Consider the following 15,767-nt stretch of genomic DNA (forward strand, 5'->3'; position numbering starts at 1 on the left):
ACAACAAAGCTTCCGCGCTTCGCGGGAGAGGGGGGAACTCAATTCAGACAAGGATTAAGAGTCGAGAACGGTATTCTTTCTTTAATGATTAAATGAAACGTCAAAGCTTCCGCGCTTCGCGCGGGAGGGGGTATAGAAACTGAATTCAGACAATGATTAAGAATCAAGAACGGTACAACGAATCGTCTTCTTTCTCTAATAATTTAATGAAACGTTAGGCTTCTGCGCTTTGCGCTGGAGGGGGGAATCTGAATTCAGAGAAGGATTGAGGGTCGAGAATGGAACAACGAATTATCTTCTTTCTCTAATAATTTCATTAAACTATGAAAGGTCAATGCCTCAGCGCTTCGCGCGGGAGGGGGAAAACTGAATTCAGACAAGGAATAAGAGTCGAGAATGGTACAACAAATCGTCTTCTTTCTCTAATATCAATTAATGAAAGGTCAAAACTTCCGCGCTTCGCGCGGGAGGGGGGTGGGGGGAGGGAAACTAAATTCAGACAAGGATTAGGAGTCGAGAATGGTACAACGAATCCTCTTTTTTCTCTAATAATTTCATGAAACATTAAAGCTGTTGTGCTTCGCGCGTAATGGGGGGGGGGGGGGGGACAGCGAGCTGCCCGAATATGAATTTGTTATATCTTTTCTCGTATATTTTTGTGATAAATTACACTTTCACAAAATATATAATTATTATCCTCAAATTTTTGCTCGCTCGCTTCGCTCACTAGCCGAATCGTGAAACCAGAAAATTACTTTTTCGGGCAAGAGGCTTCAGCCCCCCCCCCCCCCGATGTAAATGTCAAAAAAATTACCGGTATGGTGCTTCTAATGTAACCTTGTCAGTATTGGTATGTTGAGTTGAAAAACGGTCTGCGCAATTTTCAAATTTCCGGCCCCCCCCCCCCCCCTATTGGAAAATCCTGGATCCGCGCCTGGGTCTCCACTGTGTTTTCTTGACAAATAAAATAAAGGCCTATACTGTAGCTCCACATTTCCATCCACTATGATACCTCGATTATACAAACAACATGCATGCTGTACATCGAAATATCAATGCGATTTTCATCTTTACAAAGCAAAATGGCTGCATGCCTGATAAAGATTACGACGAGTTATTATCTTTACTTAGAAACAAGCTTTTCAGATTCATCACTGTTAGGGAGGGGGGAGGGGGGAGGGGGGGGGGGGTACTCACATATCAAGACTGAGTGGGGTGTGCCGCTCTAATGGGTGACTTTTTCACAAAAAATCCCTAAACACGTCGGGTCCCATTTTTTGACAAAAATACCATTAAAAATGGGTCTGTTTTTTCAAAATTTCAAAATTTACAAAATTTGTGAAAAGTGGGCCTTATTTCGAGAAAATGTTCCTTAAAATGAGTAGGGGTTTCGAGGCTTCAGCGGCACACCCCGACCAAACAAAATCTGAGCAACCACCCTCCCCGGGGTTTGAGCTGTAATCCCAAATAAATTGATGTAGTAGCTAGTACCGTGTTGCGGATACAGATGGGGGGGGGCGCCCAACCCCTTTTGTGGCCCAACGATAGGGAAAAGTGAAAATGAGAGAAACGGAACAAAAAGGAGAAAAGAAAGAAACGGGGGTAAAGAGAAGAGAGAGAGAGAGAGAGAGACAATCGCTACCCTGGGTTACGGGTCGTCATTGTATAAGATGGGATGGAAACCCCACCCAAACCCCCCCCCCCCCCCAATGCAAGCTATGCATGATGCGTGCATAAATGTATAAATCAGTGGCTGATCGAAGGGGAGAGGGGCGCACACGTAGACTTCGCCCCCTTGTAAAATCCGGCATCCGCCTCTGATATATAGTCGAGAATCTGACCAATTTAATTATAACACCGCAATCTCCCAATATTCTCTAACAGTACATGTAAATTACATGTGCTATCAGAGGCGGCACTCTTGGGAGGGGAAGTGGCACTTTTCAGGTATGAATGCACCTTTTTACATAGGAATAGTGCCCCATTTTGCTTTTACAAGTATTTCTTGCTTTACCTTTGTATATAGTACCCTTTCACCTTTTCATTTCATTTTGACAAATGCCGATTTTCCATGTGGTAAAAGCCCCCCCCCCCCCCCATTTTTCACAAGAGCCCCTTTCCCTTCTCATGATAAATGCCACTTTTTCCTTTCTCATGAGTGCCCTTTTTCACTAATGCACTTGTTTTAGGTTCGAGAAACACACCTTACCACCCTAATTAGGATCCTATTCACCTTTGATGATGGCCCCCTTTTCATATCTGAGAGCTACACGTTTGTATTTTGATAAGTGCCCCTTTTCCCTTTTTAATTGCCTTTTTTTTTCTTCTTTGGTGAGTGTCCGTTTTGAGGTCTGGAAAGTGCCCCGTTTTCCCTTTTGACAATTGCCCTTTTTACTTACTTACACGTGCACATTTTCTTTTCTCACAACTTCACAAGTCCTTAGTCCTTTCTGATAAGTGCCTCTTTAACCATAACATGCACCTAACATTCAAAGCTACTGATAACCCCCTTTTCTTTTATTTCCCCTAAAGCTCGCTAAAGCTTGCAGTTTTAGTAGTATCATTATGTCACTAATGAATTGTCTTTTGATTCTTTCATTATTAGATTGTGCTTAAAAGTCACCAGGTTTTGTTTTTAGCCTCTTTATAAGAATCTTAAAAGGTTGGTTAGCTCGCTTGCAAATTAATATTAAGACCATCACATCCAACTGCAAAGTATATGAGACTTGAGCAGTATCTTGGACCATGTAAAGAGAGAAACATATTGATATCATCATGACAATATATACCAATGTCAAAAAATGGTATATATTCGTTGTGGGGCTTCCCTTTGTAGCTATATAGTGCTCCTTTTTTCTTCTTCGAGGAAGTGCCTTGTTTTGGTTGGTAACGTTGAAAACGCCATCTTCGGCGGCATGCAGCAGGTGTAGGGAGATACTAGATTCTCGACGACTGTACTTATATCCGATATGTACGTACATGACACATGTCATAATTATAGGTCAAGTTCATGGACTGTACCCGATGTTAAGGTTCCGGTGGGGTTCAAAAGGCCATTACAGCTACGGTCTTCGTATAGTATACTAAACGCGTATCACACATCAGGCGCTTGTTCTAAAGACTGCCTTCTTTCTCAAATCCTAAACTGTGAATGATCACCTGTAAAGTTAGATCTATACTGATCGAAACCGTCGACATCATCCATGGCTTCGTACACGATTCGGAGAGGGAAAATAGAGGATTGTAAAGCTCTATTCGAGCTTGCAATGAAGCTCCGCGTACACACGGGTGATGCAGCATTTGGGGGTCCAACCACTACAGAAGACAGTACGTTTGTAATTTATTTCATAATATATATTATATGTTGTGTGTGTGGTTCTCTCTCTCTCTCTCTCTCTCTCTCTCTCTCTCTCTCTCTCTTTCTCTCTCTCTCTCTCTCTCTCTCTCTCTCTCTCTGTTTCTGTGTGTCTGTGTGTCCTCTTTTTCCCTGTCATTCTCTCTTTCTCTGTGTCTTCATCCCTGTTCTCTGTGTATCTCTCTCTAAACTGTGGGGGTTAGGGGGCGTGGTAACGTGCCTGATATAATGATAAAACGTGTAATAGACTAGATCTAATTCTTATTTTAGAAGTCATAGATCTACACTGTTTGTTTAAAGCGCCAAAACCATAAAGAGAAATTCACTTCGGCAATATCGTGAAATAGGCCCCGCAACTGACCCGTCTTGTAATCGATTACAAATCATCTTAGACTTCTAATTGATATTTTCATGAATTTAAACAGGTCCTAGCTCTTGCTGTTTTCAGAAAGGATATCTGTTAATTACAAAAAAAACAAATTTAATGCATCATTAACTTTAAAAAAATAAAAAAATATGTAAGACAGTGAAAAATATCTACGATTTGTTTTGTGTTTGTAAGCATTTCATACTGATAATCACTTTTTTCTTTTTTCTCAACAGTGCTCCGTGAAGACGGATTCGGACCAAAACCACTGTTTAGATTCTACCTGGCAATATATTGCCCACCTGAAGACGGGCCAAACACGGGAGAAAAGGCAGTGGGTTTTGTAGGTGTGAGCGACATGTTCTGCCCTCTGTCTGGTCGTACAGCATACCTCACTGGGCTCTTTGTGGACGCGGAACATAGAGGTATGAAGGAGATATGGGTCTTTCTTACAAAAGCTACCATCGAGGGAAGGGGATGATCATATACTTTGTCGAATCTCCCTGCATACGAGGAATAGGGTGGAAAAGTTACCTTTTTTTGATATTGTTGAAGAATTTATGATTGCACCGCTGTTCTTCCTTGCACAGAGTTTCAGTTAATAATTTATACTGCCACGTCAATATTCAATATGTGCAACGTATCCCTCGTTCAGATAAACAAAATCATCTATTATAAAATATATATTTGCATTATTCCCACTTACATTGTTAGCATTTGAACCACACGTGCTGCATGAACAAAGCTTTTCACCTTCTTATCTATAACAAAATCATCTATTATAAAATATATATTTGCATTATTCCCGCTTACATTATTTGCATTTGGACCACACGTGCTGCATGAACAAAGCTTTTCACCTTCTTATCTATAACAAAATCATCTATTATAAAATATATATTTGCATTATTCCCACTTACATTATTTGCATTTGGACCACACGTGCTGCATGAACAAAGCTTTTCACCTTCTTATCTATAACAAAATCATCTATTATAAAATATATATTTGCATTACACGTGCTGCATGAACAAAGCTTTTCACCTTCTTATCTATTTTTACATAATGTATACATAAAGGAAAGAAAATATTAATATATTGCATGAAACAATAGCGTTGAGATAATCTACAATGCAAATGGAGGTGGGGGGGGGGGGGGGGGGAGGTTTTCTCTAAATCCGATGGGTTCACAATAATGAGTGATCAACAACGATCTAGATGGAGATAACATCTCCTCATGTGAAGCGCAATTTTACAATGTTAATTTGATAGTGAATGTATTTTTCGACCTAATTATTATGCACTTTGAATTATGAAATAACAGAACAAAACATGAAGGGAATGTGAATGTAAAATGAGAAGGACAAAATTAACAAAGAGAGATAGAAAAGAAAGAGAAGAAGGCATAGAAAAAAAGGAAGACGGAAGATAAGGAATAAATTCTGAAAGAGAAGAGCTGTGAAAAAGATTAACCTGAATAAAACAAATTGTGGTTGGATATGTCATTCTTACAGGCAACCGTCTAGGAGTAGCCCTTATGAAAGCAATAGCGAAGGTAAGCCCCTTTCTTTCATTTAAGTTTTGACCAGACATTGTGTAATAAGCACGACAATTAATCCATTTTCATTAATGAGACTTAAAACTATCCTAAAAGATGGTAATCCATATATAAAGTGACCTTGACACGCTCACTCCCCCCCCCCCCCCCCCCTCTTGAAAGGAGAAAAATTCATGATACAAAACTGTCAATCCATATTTTTGAGTGCTATATCCCGCGCAGTGAGCTTCAAATATATTTGGATGTCTTTCAAATTTAAATGTGGCCTAGCCACCCGGCCCCCCACTCAGTGTTATTTAGGGTACGCATATGCGTGTTCCAACCGACCCCCCCCCCCCCCTTTTCAGCAAAAGTCAGGTGTGTAAAGTCAATACGGCTCGACCTTTTTCTTTTGTATACGAGCCTTATTCAGCACCCCCCCCCCCCCCTCCCTTTCAGCAAAAGTCTGGTGTGTAAAGTCAATACGGGTCGACCTTTTTCTTTTGTTACGAAAAGGACATTTTGGCAACACGCATGGGGTCCGTCCGTTCTCGGAGTGGGGGGGGGGGGGGGGGGCCGGACCTAGCCAAAACACAAAGGCATAGTATTCCCTAGCTCCAAAACACGTTGAGATAGTAGCCCGCATTTTTGTGCCAATAAGAAAGCATTAAATACGAGAGTTTTGGATTTGAGTGAAAAACCTCTGAAACGAATAAAAAAAGCTTAATGCCTAACATTTAAGAATAAGAAGTGTAATTAAGAAATCATTTACAACACGACAGCAAGTACTTTCGAAAAATCAACCAAAGGAATTTCAAAAGTATTGTGCGTCACCTATTGAAATGTGCGAACATGACAATGGCGTATTACGTAATACGAACATGATTTATATTAGACACGCTGTCAGTGGTACCAGGTCTCAGCAGAACAATAGGGACTTTTAGATTCTGCACGACGAGAACGTGGACTCCCCTGTTAAGGCAATGTGACGTCACTGCCAGTGCTTTATAAGGGCAGTCCACGTTCTCGTCGTGCAGAATCAAAAAGTCCCTAATATCACCAAGCAGCGTGTTAAAAAAAACTGTCGAAATTTAAAGAACGCCCGATATCAAAGCCTATAGGGGCTAATATTTGTAATTTTTTTTTTTAAATTTTGAGATGGACATTTTGACTACTGGATGTTTGTCACATTGCCCATTTTAACCCCCCCCCCCCCCCCCCACATCTGATGACAGCTGGTCAAAAACCGATTTTTCTCTTATTTACTCGTTTATTTATTAATGTTATTAAATATTTACTTTTTTCTCAAATCACCCCCCAAAAAATACCGAGATATCACAAAATTTTGGTTTCGGTGACAAGGTTGATTTATATATCACGAAGACTTTCAAAATATTATAAAGTGTTGCTTCTTCGAAAATAGCTGCAATCGAGTTTTACATATAAACCTTGAAACATCACCCCCAAAAAAATCTTCAATACTCTTCAATATTAGATTTTGAAGGCTATATGGTCGGATCCGGGACTTTTTTAAAAGGGGGCATAATTTTGAAAGCAATTCCATAATTAACGGGCCACCATTTTTTTGTCCTGTACGTCAGACATGCAAATAATTGTTTGGGCCCGTTGAGCCTCCCCCAATCAGACACTGCCTAAAGTAATGTATCATTACTTTTTCTTCATGCAGGATTGCTTGACTCAAAGAAGCAGCAGGCTCAGTTTTGCAGTGGATACTAACCACCTCGATACCAGGAAATTTTACGCCTCTGTTGGAGCAACAAATCTTACGGAGTCGACCACCCCCAACGAATACTGGCGCTTTTTTGAGTCAAACATGAAGAAACTAGCCGAGGCTGATGAGCTAAAATCTTCGAGTGGTAAAACTATTACGTTCCAGACCGTCTGACGTACTACATAGGCAGAATCGGTCACTCACCTAGTCAAGAATCGCAAAATCATTTCCTCTGGCAGTTGGGGATCGAGGAAGAATTGATATTTTGAAGAAGTCATAGAAGAAAATCATACCTGCAAACGCAGGGAGGGGGGGGGGGGGGCTGGGGCTAGCAAATAGGAGACTGAAAGGTGAGCTCATAGCATATCAAATATTATTTTGGTTTGAAGACGAAATCTATATTTTGTTATTATGGCTTGGGAGGATAAAAGTAGAAAATACTCTATGGTCTCACCAGATAATGAAGAATAAAATTAAATGATGAGTTTTAACCAAGAGGAAATCCCAGAAGGCTGACAACCCCCAAAGCTGACATTGTTGGTCTCAAGAAGCCTTAGAAGAGTTATTAGAAGGAGTGCGAGGCCGACAATTTCGTAGTGAATGGACAATGGAAAGCAACCGAAAATGATTTTTTGCCTATAATTATGTACTTGTATACTTGTTTTGAAATAATTATGCTGCACTGGAAGATCTAGATGATCTCATGTAAAAAAAACGTGTAAAAGCTATATCTTACTCATCTCAATAAAACACATTTTTATTTCTACAAGTTGTTTTGTATACTATCGTCTTTGCTAATAACTACGCTGATAACACAAATATTGGAATAAACGTGTCACCAGAGGCGGCGCTTCCGGTGGGGGGGGGGGGGGGGGCAAGGGGGCACAGTGCCCCAACTTTTGTCTAGTATCTTCCAAGTGTCCCATTTCAAAATATACAATTTTATAAAAATCTATGATAAGAACCTCTATTCGAATTTGAAAGGTGCCCACTTTTACTTCAACAAGTGCAGCTTTGTAACAAGTGTATCTTTCCCCTTCTAAAAATTTCCCCTTCTCATCTCTTATGAGAGCCACTTTCCTTTTGTAATAAGTGCAATTTTCCCCTTCTAATAAAAGCCCCTTGTTTTCTCTCTCTCTCTCTATATATACATATATTCATTATACCATTCTGAATAATAATACGACAATTTTTTTTGGAAGAGCCGGCTTAATTGTTTAAAACAATTAAAATATAAAATAAGATGTCATCATAAAGTGAAACGTCTTTATGCATGCAATTTAGGTAGCTCATCCGTTACACTTACTGGCTGAGCTACAACCTACGGGCCGGGACACAAAGTGTTTTTAATTTGAGCAAGAACCTTATTTCACTTCTTCCTTACTATCTTAGCATTGATGATAATCATATTAAACAATTTCTTAAATGCAAACACGAGGATAAGACCTCCAAACCCCCGTAAGTTTAACCAACAGTGGTTAAAAACTGTAACCAACAACCCACTAAAGTTTAACCAACATTGTGTAAATCAAAAAAGAATTAACCTACAATGGTTACAATTTTAACCAACGATCCATGTAAGTTTAACCAACATCATGTGAATCAGCCCCGAACAAAGCATAAATAACCAGCAAAAGATTAAAGTTTTAATCAACAAATGGTTAAAGTTTAATCACCACCATTTTTAACCAACATTGAGCAGATTTTTTAACCAATAATTTTTTATTGATTAAATTTTTTAATCAACCACAGGTTAAATTTTAATCAACAGCCTGTTGGTTAAAGTTTAACCAACGATTGTGTGATTCACCTGGTAATCCGTGGTTGATTAAAACTTTAACCAACTTGATTAAAAATTGTAATACTTGTTTTAACAGTGTGTAGCTATTGTGTGGCCTTCGTGTGGCCTGCGGGTACACTTCTTATTACAAATTCACATCTTCGTGTTGCCTTCTTGAGTGGTTCGGGTGCCATCGTGTGACCTTCTGTAGGCATCGTACTTGCTTCGGCTGTTGGTTGGCTGTTCACCAAGTTCGGGGCCATCTTCGTGCGAAGTTCAAATTTTCTTCATCGTGTGTGATTCCATGACATTTGCTCCGGCGACAATTGCTCCGCTGTAAATTTCATACACTAATCGAATGGCTAACTTCAACCCTGGATTCAACACTATACCCTACCCTAAACCTAACCCTAAACCTAACATAAAACCCTATTGAAACCCTAACCCTAACCCTACATCTTAGACGAAATAAAGCCCGGAGCAATTGTCGCAGGAGCAAATGTCGTGTCACCTCGTGTGTCCATCTGTCAACTTCGGGACAGTGTGACGCGGGCATTTGAAAACACCCCCTAAGTCTAGTGTGTAAAGTCAATACGGGCCGATTTTTGTGTGTATTAATTACGAGCCGGTCGATCTTTGTTGCGTGAAAGTACTCCTTTACCGGACATTTTGGGAACATGAATGCGGTCCCTCCGATCCCGGAGTGGGGGAGGGGGGGGGGGGCGGGAAGGGAGTGTAGTATACATTTATATCATTTTTTTCTCTTCAAAACTACTGAAAGTTTGTCACACCAGGGACACTTTACATGGTCACATACAGGCGCGTACGCAGGATTTTTACAAGGGGGGGGGGGGGGGGTTTAACATTTATAAGTCTGGCCGAAAATTTCGCAACGACTCAGCCAGCCGCTGAATAAGTGGGGGGGGGGGGGGTTAAGAGGACACTTTTTTTGGGGGGGGGTCTCGAAATTTGAAAATTTGACATTGGTCAGCCATGTGAATAATTTTTTTTTTTAATTTTTTTTTAAAATAATTACAAATAAACAAACAAAAAATCACTAAGGGGGGGGGGTTTACACACAAAAAAACCAAAGGGGGGGGGGGGGGGTTAACCCTCCCCCCCTGTGTACGCGTCTGGTCACATAGGCCTATAAAGATTTCCTGATATGAGTGCTCGTATGTGTTATAGCAGAGTAGTAGATTCTAATTACTTTGATTGGAAATCCTACGAAAATACAACTTTATATCGATGGAAAGTTGAATGAACGTAGAATAATATCGGGAGGGCATAACGTTATGAAAATATATTTGGAGAAGAGCTTTGATATAATTTAATTAATTAATGTACGAAAGTATCGATCATGCGCAAGGATGAAAAATATGAAAAATACTGCACTATTTTTTAAAGATCAAAGAACCCCTCAAATTAGGCTTTATTTCGAGCAGATTTTGCATATTAAAACATGATTTGACAACTAACTGCAGTATTTATGAGTTAAAGCAACTCTACTTCTTCAATTTGACATTTTAATCATTTCATTTGGTGGTTTCAAAAGCGAGATTTTATGCAAATTAGACTTCAAGGGCTAAAAACGTGCGCAGTTAATGATAGACATGATAGTACCAAACCGCGACCCCGGCCCCGAGCCTGAAATCATGAAGTGATATTATTGTAATCTATAGTTTACAAGCTTTTTGTTGGCATATGATTAAGCTATTTATCAGTTAATTGTACCCGAGCGCAGCTCCGGAACATGTTGACCCTTTCTCTCCTGCAGAGGCGCCCACGATGATCGAGCAGTTTCAAATCATCATGAATATGCGCACTCCACCTAAAATGATGTCGTCAAGCAGGCGCGTACGCAGGATTTTTTTCAGGGGGGGGGGGGGGGGGGGGGGGTTTAACATTTATAAATCGGGCCGAAAAAATCGCAACGACTCAGCCGACCGCTGAATAAGCGGGGGGGGGGGGGGGGGGTAAGGTCAGCTTTTTTAGGTCACCCATGGGATTTTTTTTTTTTTTTTTTTTTTTTTTAAATAAATAAAAACAAATAAATAAAAAAAATCCAAAGGGGGGAGGGGAGGTTTAGGGGGGTTATGGGGGGGGGTTTATGGGGGTTATGGGGGGTTTACACACAAAAAAATACCAAAAGGGGGGGTTTAACCCCCCCCCCCCCCTGTGTACGCGCCTGTCGTCAAGTCCATAGCTGGATTTTAGGCCGACAACTTTTCAAAGCTGTAAGTTTTGGGTTGTCAGAGAGCTGTTTACTCCTCTTACAGATACAGAAATATCATATAAGTGATATTATTGTATTATATAGCTTATAGGCTTTCCATCGATATATATTCATCTATTTCATTTTTCACTTCCGACAGGGTCTTTGATATCTGTGATCATATACTTTCTTTACATAAATGTCGACTACAAAGTTTTCGTATGTGATTCGGAAGGGGCAGGAAAGAGATTGCAGTGATGCAGTACGTCTCGCTACAAAGCTTGGTGAAACAGTCGCCAACGCGTCTCTCGTCACAAATTCAGAGGAAGGTAGGTGATATTTTCATTCTCATTATTATGATAAGAAAATTAGTGGCATGCAATAATGGCAATGCCTGCTAAACATTGTTGAAAAGGGAATTATCCCCCTCCAAATAAAATAATAATAATAATGATAATAATAATAATAAGGTGTTGGCTATTCGTAACCGTTGACTTTCAAGATTCCAAACTCTAATTGAACATTTTTATTTCCCTCACGAAATAAAAATGAACATAATAATGCTATGATATATTTACATCGTAAGTAGGAGGCAAAATTCTTTCAAAGCACATGAGTCATGGTTTGTGATGGGGTCGTCATAACAAAGCAGGAATAATTATACAGGGGCGGTGGAGCGTCTTTCAAAGTGGGGGGGGCACCAACAAAAAAGGGCATTTTCTGGGGGGAAAAGGGGCACCTATAAAGGGAAACCTCAAAGCGAAAATGTCTAGACATTGGTATGTACCCCTACATTGTGATTTCATTATCAGGGATCTTTTCAATTTGTTTCTCTCGTTACTTGGTTATAGGTCTATGCATGAACACAGCACTGAGTCTACCAGGGAAAGTTACAATGCTATAATAAAAACAAAATGCGATTCCTGTTCACTCATGCATACAAGTTTGGTTTAATAAACCATGAAATTCACTCAGCAAATCATGAATGTATCATATCACCCTCAATGGTGTAAGCTCCAAAGGATTTACCTCACAAATTGGAAGTCTAATTCCTGCGCACCCTATTTTCATACCCTTTACAAAAGTGAGCAGTGCTCACCCAAGCATGAATTATTTTCGGACGTTTTGGTGTCATATGACAGTTGAGTTTATGAGCTTTCCATACATATAAATTCCCCCCCCCAAAAAAAAAAATCATATATTTTTTTATTCGGCAGCCATTTCAAAAGTGTATAGTTTTTTGGGGGACGCACGGTACATACAGTTGCTCTACACACACATTGCTTACATAAGGTAGGTCTTCAGCCTTGGACTTTATCATAAACACTCAGGCGCTGTCCAGATAATCTGCTTCCGTTTCGATACATGTATGGACATTACTTTTCAGCCGCACGTCCTCCATACATCTTTTTTTTTCTGCAGAAAACATCATATTCACTCCGATCAACAGATCAGGTTCATTCATTTGCATTCCGGAACCCCGAACACAGGCTGCATGGTTTTTTCTTCTCTTTGATTCATATACGTTACTAACTCACTTAGTTAATTTACCAATGTTCTCTGTAATCATTGTGTTATTATTTCTTCTTCTACTTCCTATTCTCTTTCTTATTATCTTCCATTTGCTTCACCTCCTTCTTCTTCTTCTTCCTATTCTCTCTCTTATTATCTTCCATTTGCTTCACCTCCTCCTCCTCCTTCTTCTTCTTCTTCTTCTTCTTCTACTTTTATCATTGTTAGCTGAAATTAGTCATCCGTGTGAAAAAAATTGTCGCGCTGTTGTTACTAGATTCCGAATAGGGACAATTTTACGCTAAGTTCATGTTCTATTTTCATACTCCGTCAATGGTTGTTAATCATTATTATGTTATTTTTTTGTTTTTAATATTGTTGTGTTCATCATTTTCGTCTTCTTTATCATCGTCTTCTTCTTCTTCATCATCATATTATTATTTCTTTCATTCTTAATTTTTCTTCTTCCTTTTCTCTTGGTATATCATACCAATGTTCTCTTTATAATAATAATAATAATAATAATAATAATAATAATAATAATAATAATTTAAGATTTGTATAGCGCACATATCTGCCTATATAATGGCACTCAAGGCGCACAAAAAAGATTCACTATTAACATTTCAAATACAAACAATAAACAAATTGAAATTAACAAATTAATAATAAATCAACAATTAAAAAACAAATGCATTGCTAGTTTCATGACACTATATATAGCTTGTTCGGCGGAAGGAAAGCTTATATATATATATACATATATATATATATATATATATGTATATATATATATGCTCCCTCAACGAAGGATAATTATTATTATGTTATAGAACTAAGAGAAGACGGATTTGGAGCGACGCCACTCTTCAGGTTTTATGTGGCAGAATATTTTCCTTCGGATCACCCAAAGAGCAAGGGAGAGATAGTTGGCATTGCTAGTTTCAATGACACTATATATAGCTTGTTCGGCGGAAGGAAAGCTTACCTCCATGCACTCGTTGTCGTTGAAGAGCATAGAGGTTTGTACAATATTCGAAACATTTTATTATGGTATGGTATTTTTTTCTCTCATAATATAAATAGCGACCCTCTCCTCTGTATAGCGACACTTTTTTATTGTTATGAATAGCGATCTTCTTCTTCGATTATGAATAATTACTCTTATGAATACAATACAATACAATAAAGTCATTTCTATAGCGCTCTTACAAACTAACTGTTGTTTCACAGCGCTTTACATAAAAGTTATCAAAGAATCTATTGTTGATCATGGTCAAAGAGGAGAGTTTTGAGACATTTTCGGAAGACATCCAGTGACCCTCATTCCGCATCATGAATAGCGACCCTCTAGTCATCTTATGAATAGCGACCCTCTCGTCGTATTATGAAAAGCGACCCTCTTATCGTGTTATGAACAGCGACCTAGCTCTTCTCCTATTATGAATAGCGACCATCTTCTCGTATCGTGAAAAGCGACCCTGTTTTAGTATTATGAATAGGGACCCTTATGAATAACGACGCCAATTTTGTATTATGAATACCGACCCTCTTTGATTGCGAATAGTGGCCTCCTCACGCATAACGACCCTTTTCTCAAATTATGAATGGCGATCCTTATGAATAGCGACCCTTATGAATAATGACCCTTTTCTCAAATTATGAATGGCGGTCCTTATGAATAGCATTATTGACCCGTTTCAATGGCATACCACAATCGTTTTATTAAAACATAAGCAACTCTGAATTTACTTAGATTAAAATACCTTTTCCTGATATTATTAATACTTTTTATCAACAAAATGAATCACAATGTCATCGGTAATATATAGAGATGGACTTTACATTACGTCACTTTGTTCACAAGATCACTGACATAATGTACTTGTAGTAAAGAAGTGTTGACCCTTGATGTAATCCATACGTAAAATATTTCATTAGCAGTATTGTTTAAAAAAACACATCCGATGGTTAGTTAATAACCATGATAAATGAACTTTTGAAACACCATTTAGGGCTCGTTTATTAACACCCATGGGAATATCTTGTAATCTCTGATTGAATTTAACTTTCTTATTTCAACAGGCAGAGGACTTAGAACTGCACTATTGAAAGCAGTAGTTAATGTAAGTAAAATAAATAAAAAACTGAAAAATTAGCATACAAAAATGCAAAATCCCGTTAATATTATGATTAAGGGCTGAATAATTGAGAAAGATATTTCAATATTGTCATATCCAATCGTTCAATCTGAGCAAGACATTAGGAGGCTATATTTTTATGTTTCTTTCTGATTATTTCACAAAAATAAATTCAGATACCTTACCAATAAGCATGTATGGAAGATTATAACACAACCCTGAAGGTACTTGATTCAAATCAACATGTTCTCCTCCCCCATTATTAACCTAATCGTATTTTGTCTGTATACCCATTTCATCTATTGTCCACAAGGCCCGTCATCTGTTTGGTCTTATACAGTTCTTCCCGTGTCTGTTTCGTCTTACATGGATGTCCACTTATTCTAATATCCATTTCCATGGCCCCATTACAAACAAAAAATTGTTGAAAAACGGCTTACGGCGCGCTTTGTGGCAGTTACACCAGAATGTGAGATATTCGAAATGATTGTGAAATAGCTTAATAGTAGTGTAAATTATTATCGTAACAGTAGTGATGATGTATAAAGCTACATGTAACTGCGTTATAACGGTACATGTATCTATTTAAGCCCTATATTTCCTTCCTTTGTTCCTTTTTTTTAAAGCTCATAATATTAGGAGGTAACTGCCCATAGGAAAGTGAAAAGTATGCCGCAGACCTGCCGCAGATCTGCCGCAGACTTTTAGTCTGCGGCAAAGAGTATGCCGAAGTATGCGGCAGAAAGAAATTTTGCTGCAGACTTGCCGCATACCAGTATGCCACAGGAACAGTCTGCGGCAGATCTGCGGCAGATCTGCGGCAGGATGAAACTTTGCTCCAGACTTGCCGCATACTAGTATGCCACAGGAACAGTCTGCGGCAGATCTGCGGCAGGGCGAAACTTTGCTCCAGACTTGCCGCATACCAGTACGCCACAGGAACAGTCTGCGGCAGATCTGCGGCAGGATGAAATTTTGCTGCAGACTTGCCGCATACTAGTATGCCACAGGAACAGTCTGCGGCAGATCTGCGGCAGGGCGAAACTTTGCTCCAGACTTGCCGCATACCAGTACGCCACAGGAACAGTCTGCGGCAGGTCTGCCACAGGAAATCCCATTAAAGTCTAA

At 39.1% G+C, this 15,767-nt stretch overlaps 1 protein-coding gene across 1 annotated transcript; it reads left to right on the top strand.

Annotated features, from left to right (window-relative positions):
* The first annotated feature begins 2,982 nt into the window (after positions 1-2,982).
* On the top strand, positions 2,983-7,760 carry LOC100888217 (diamine acetyltransferase 1). Its single transcript, XM_003727277.3, has 4 exons — positions 2,983-3,327; positions 3,959-4,147; positions 5,237-5,277; positions 6,947-7,760. Exons 1-4 carry the CDS (start codon positions 3,204-3,206, stop codon positions 7,163-7,165), a joined length of 573 nt encoding a protein of 190 aa, XP_003727325.1. The 5' UTR covers positions 2,983-3,203; the 3' UTR covers positions 7,166-7,760.
* Positions 7,761-15,767: the final 8,007 nt, after the last annotated feature.

This window comes from Strongylocentrotus purpuratus, unplaced genomic scaffold (assembly GCF_000002235.5).
Source record: "Strongylocentrotus purpuratus isolate Spur 01 unplaced genomic scaffold, Spur_5.0 spur5_scaffold_6, whole genome shotgun sequence".
NCBI lineage: Eukaryota > Metazoa > Echinodermata > Echinoidea > Camarodonta > Strongylocentrotidae > Strongylocentrotus > Strongylocentrotus purpuratus.

Bases quoted from the DNA above. Each gene is read 5' to 3' on its own strand.
- LOC100888217 (XM_003727277.3), top strand. From the start codon at position 3,204: ATGGCTTCGTACACGATTCGGAGAGGGAAAATAGAGGATTGTAAAGCT. The intron at 3,328-3,958 runs GTACGTTTGTAA...TTTTCTCAACAG, and splicing joins TCCAACCACTACAGAAGACA to TGCTCCGTGAAGACGGATTC. The intron at 5,278-6,946 runs GTAAGCCCCTTT...TTCTTCATGCAG, and splicing joins TTATGAAAGCAATAGCGAAG to GATTGCTTGACTCAAAGAAG.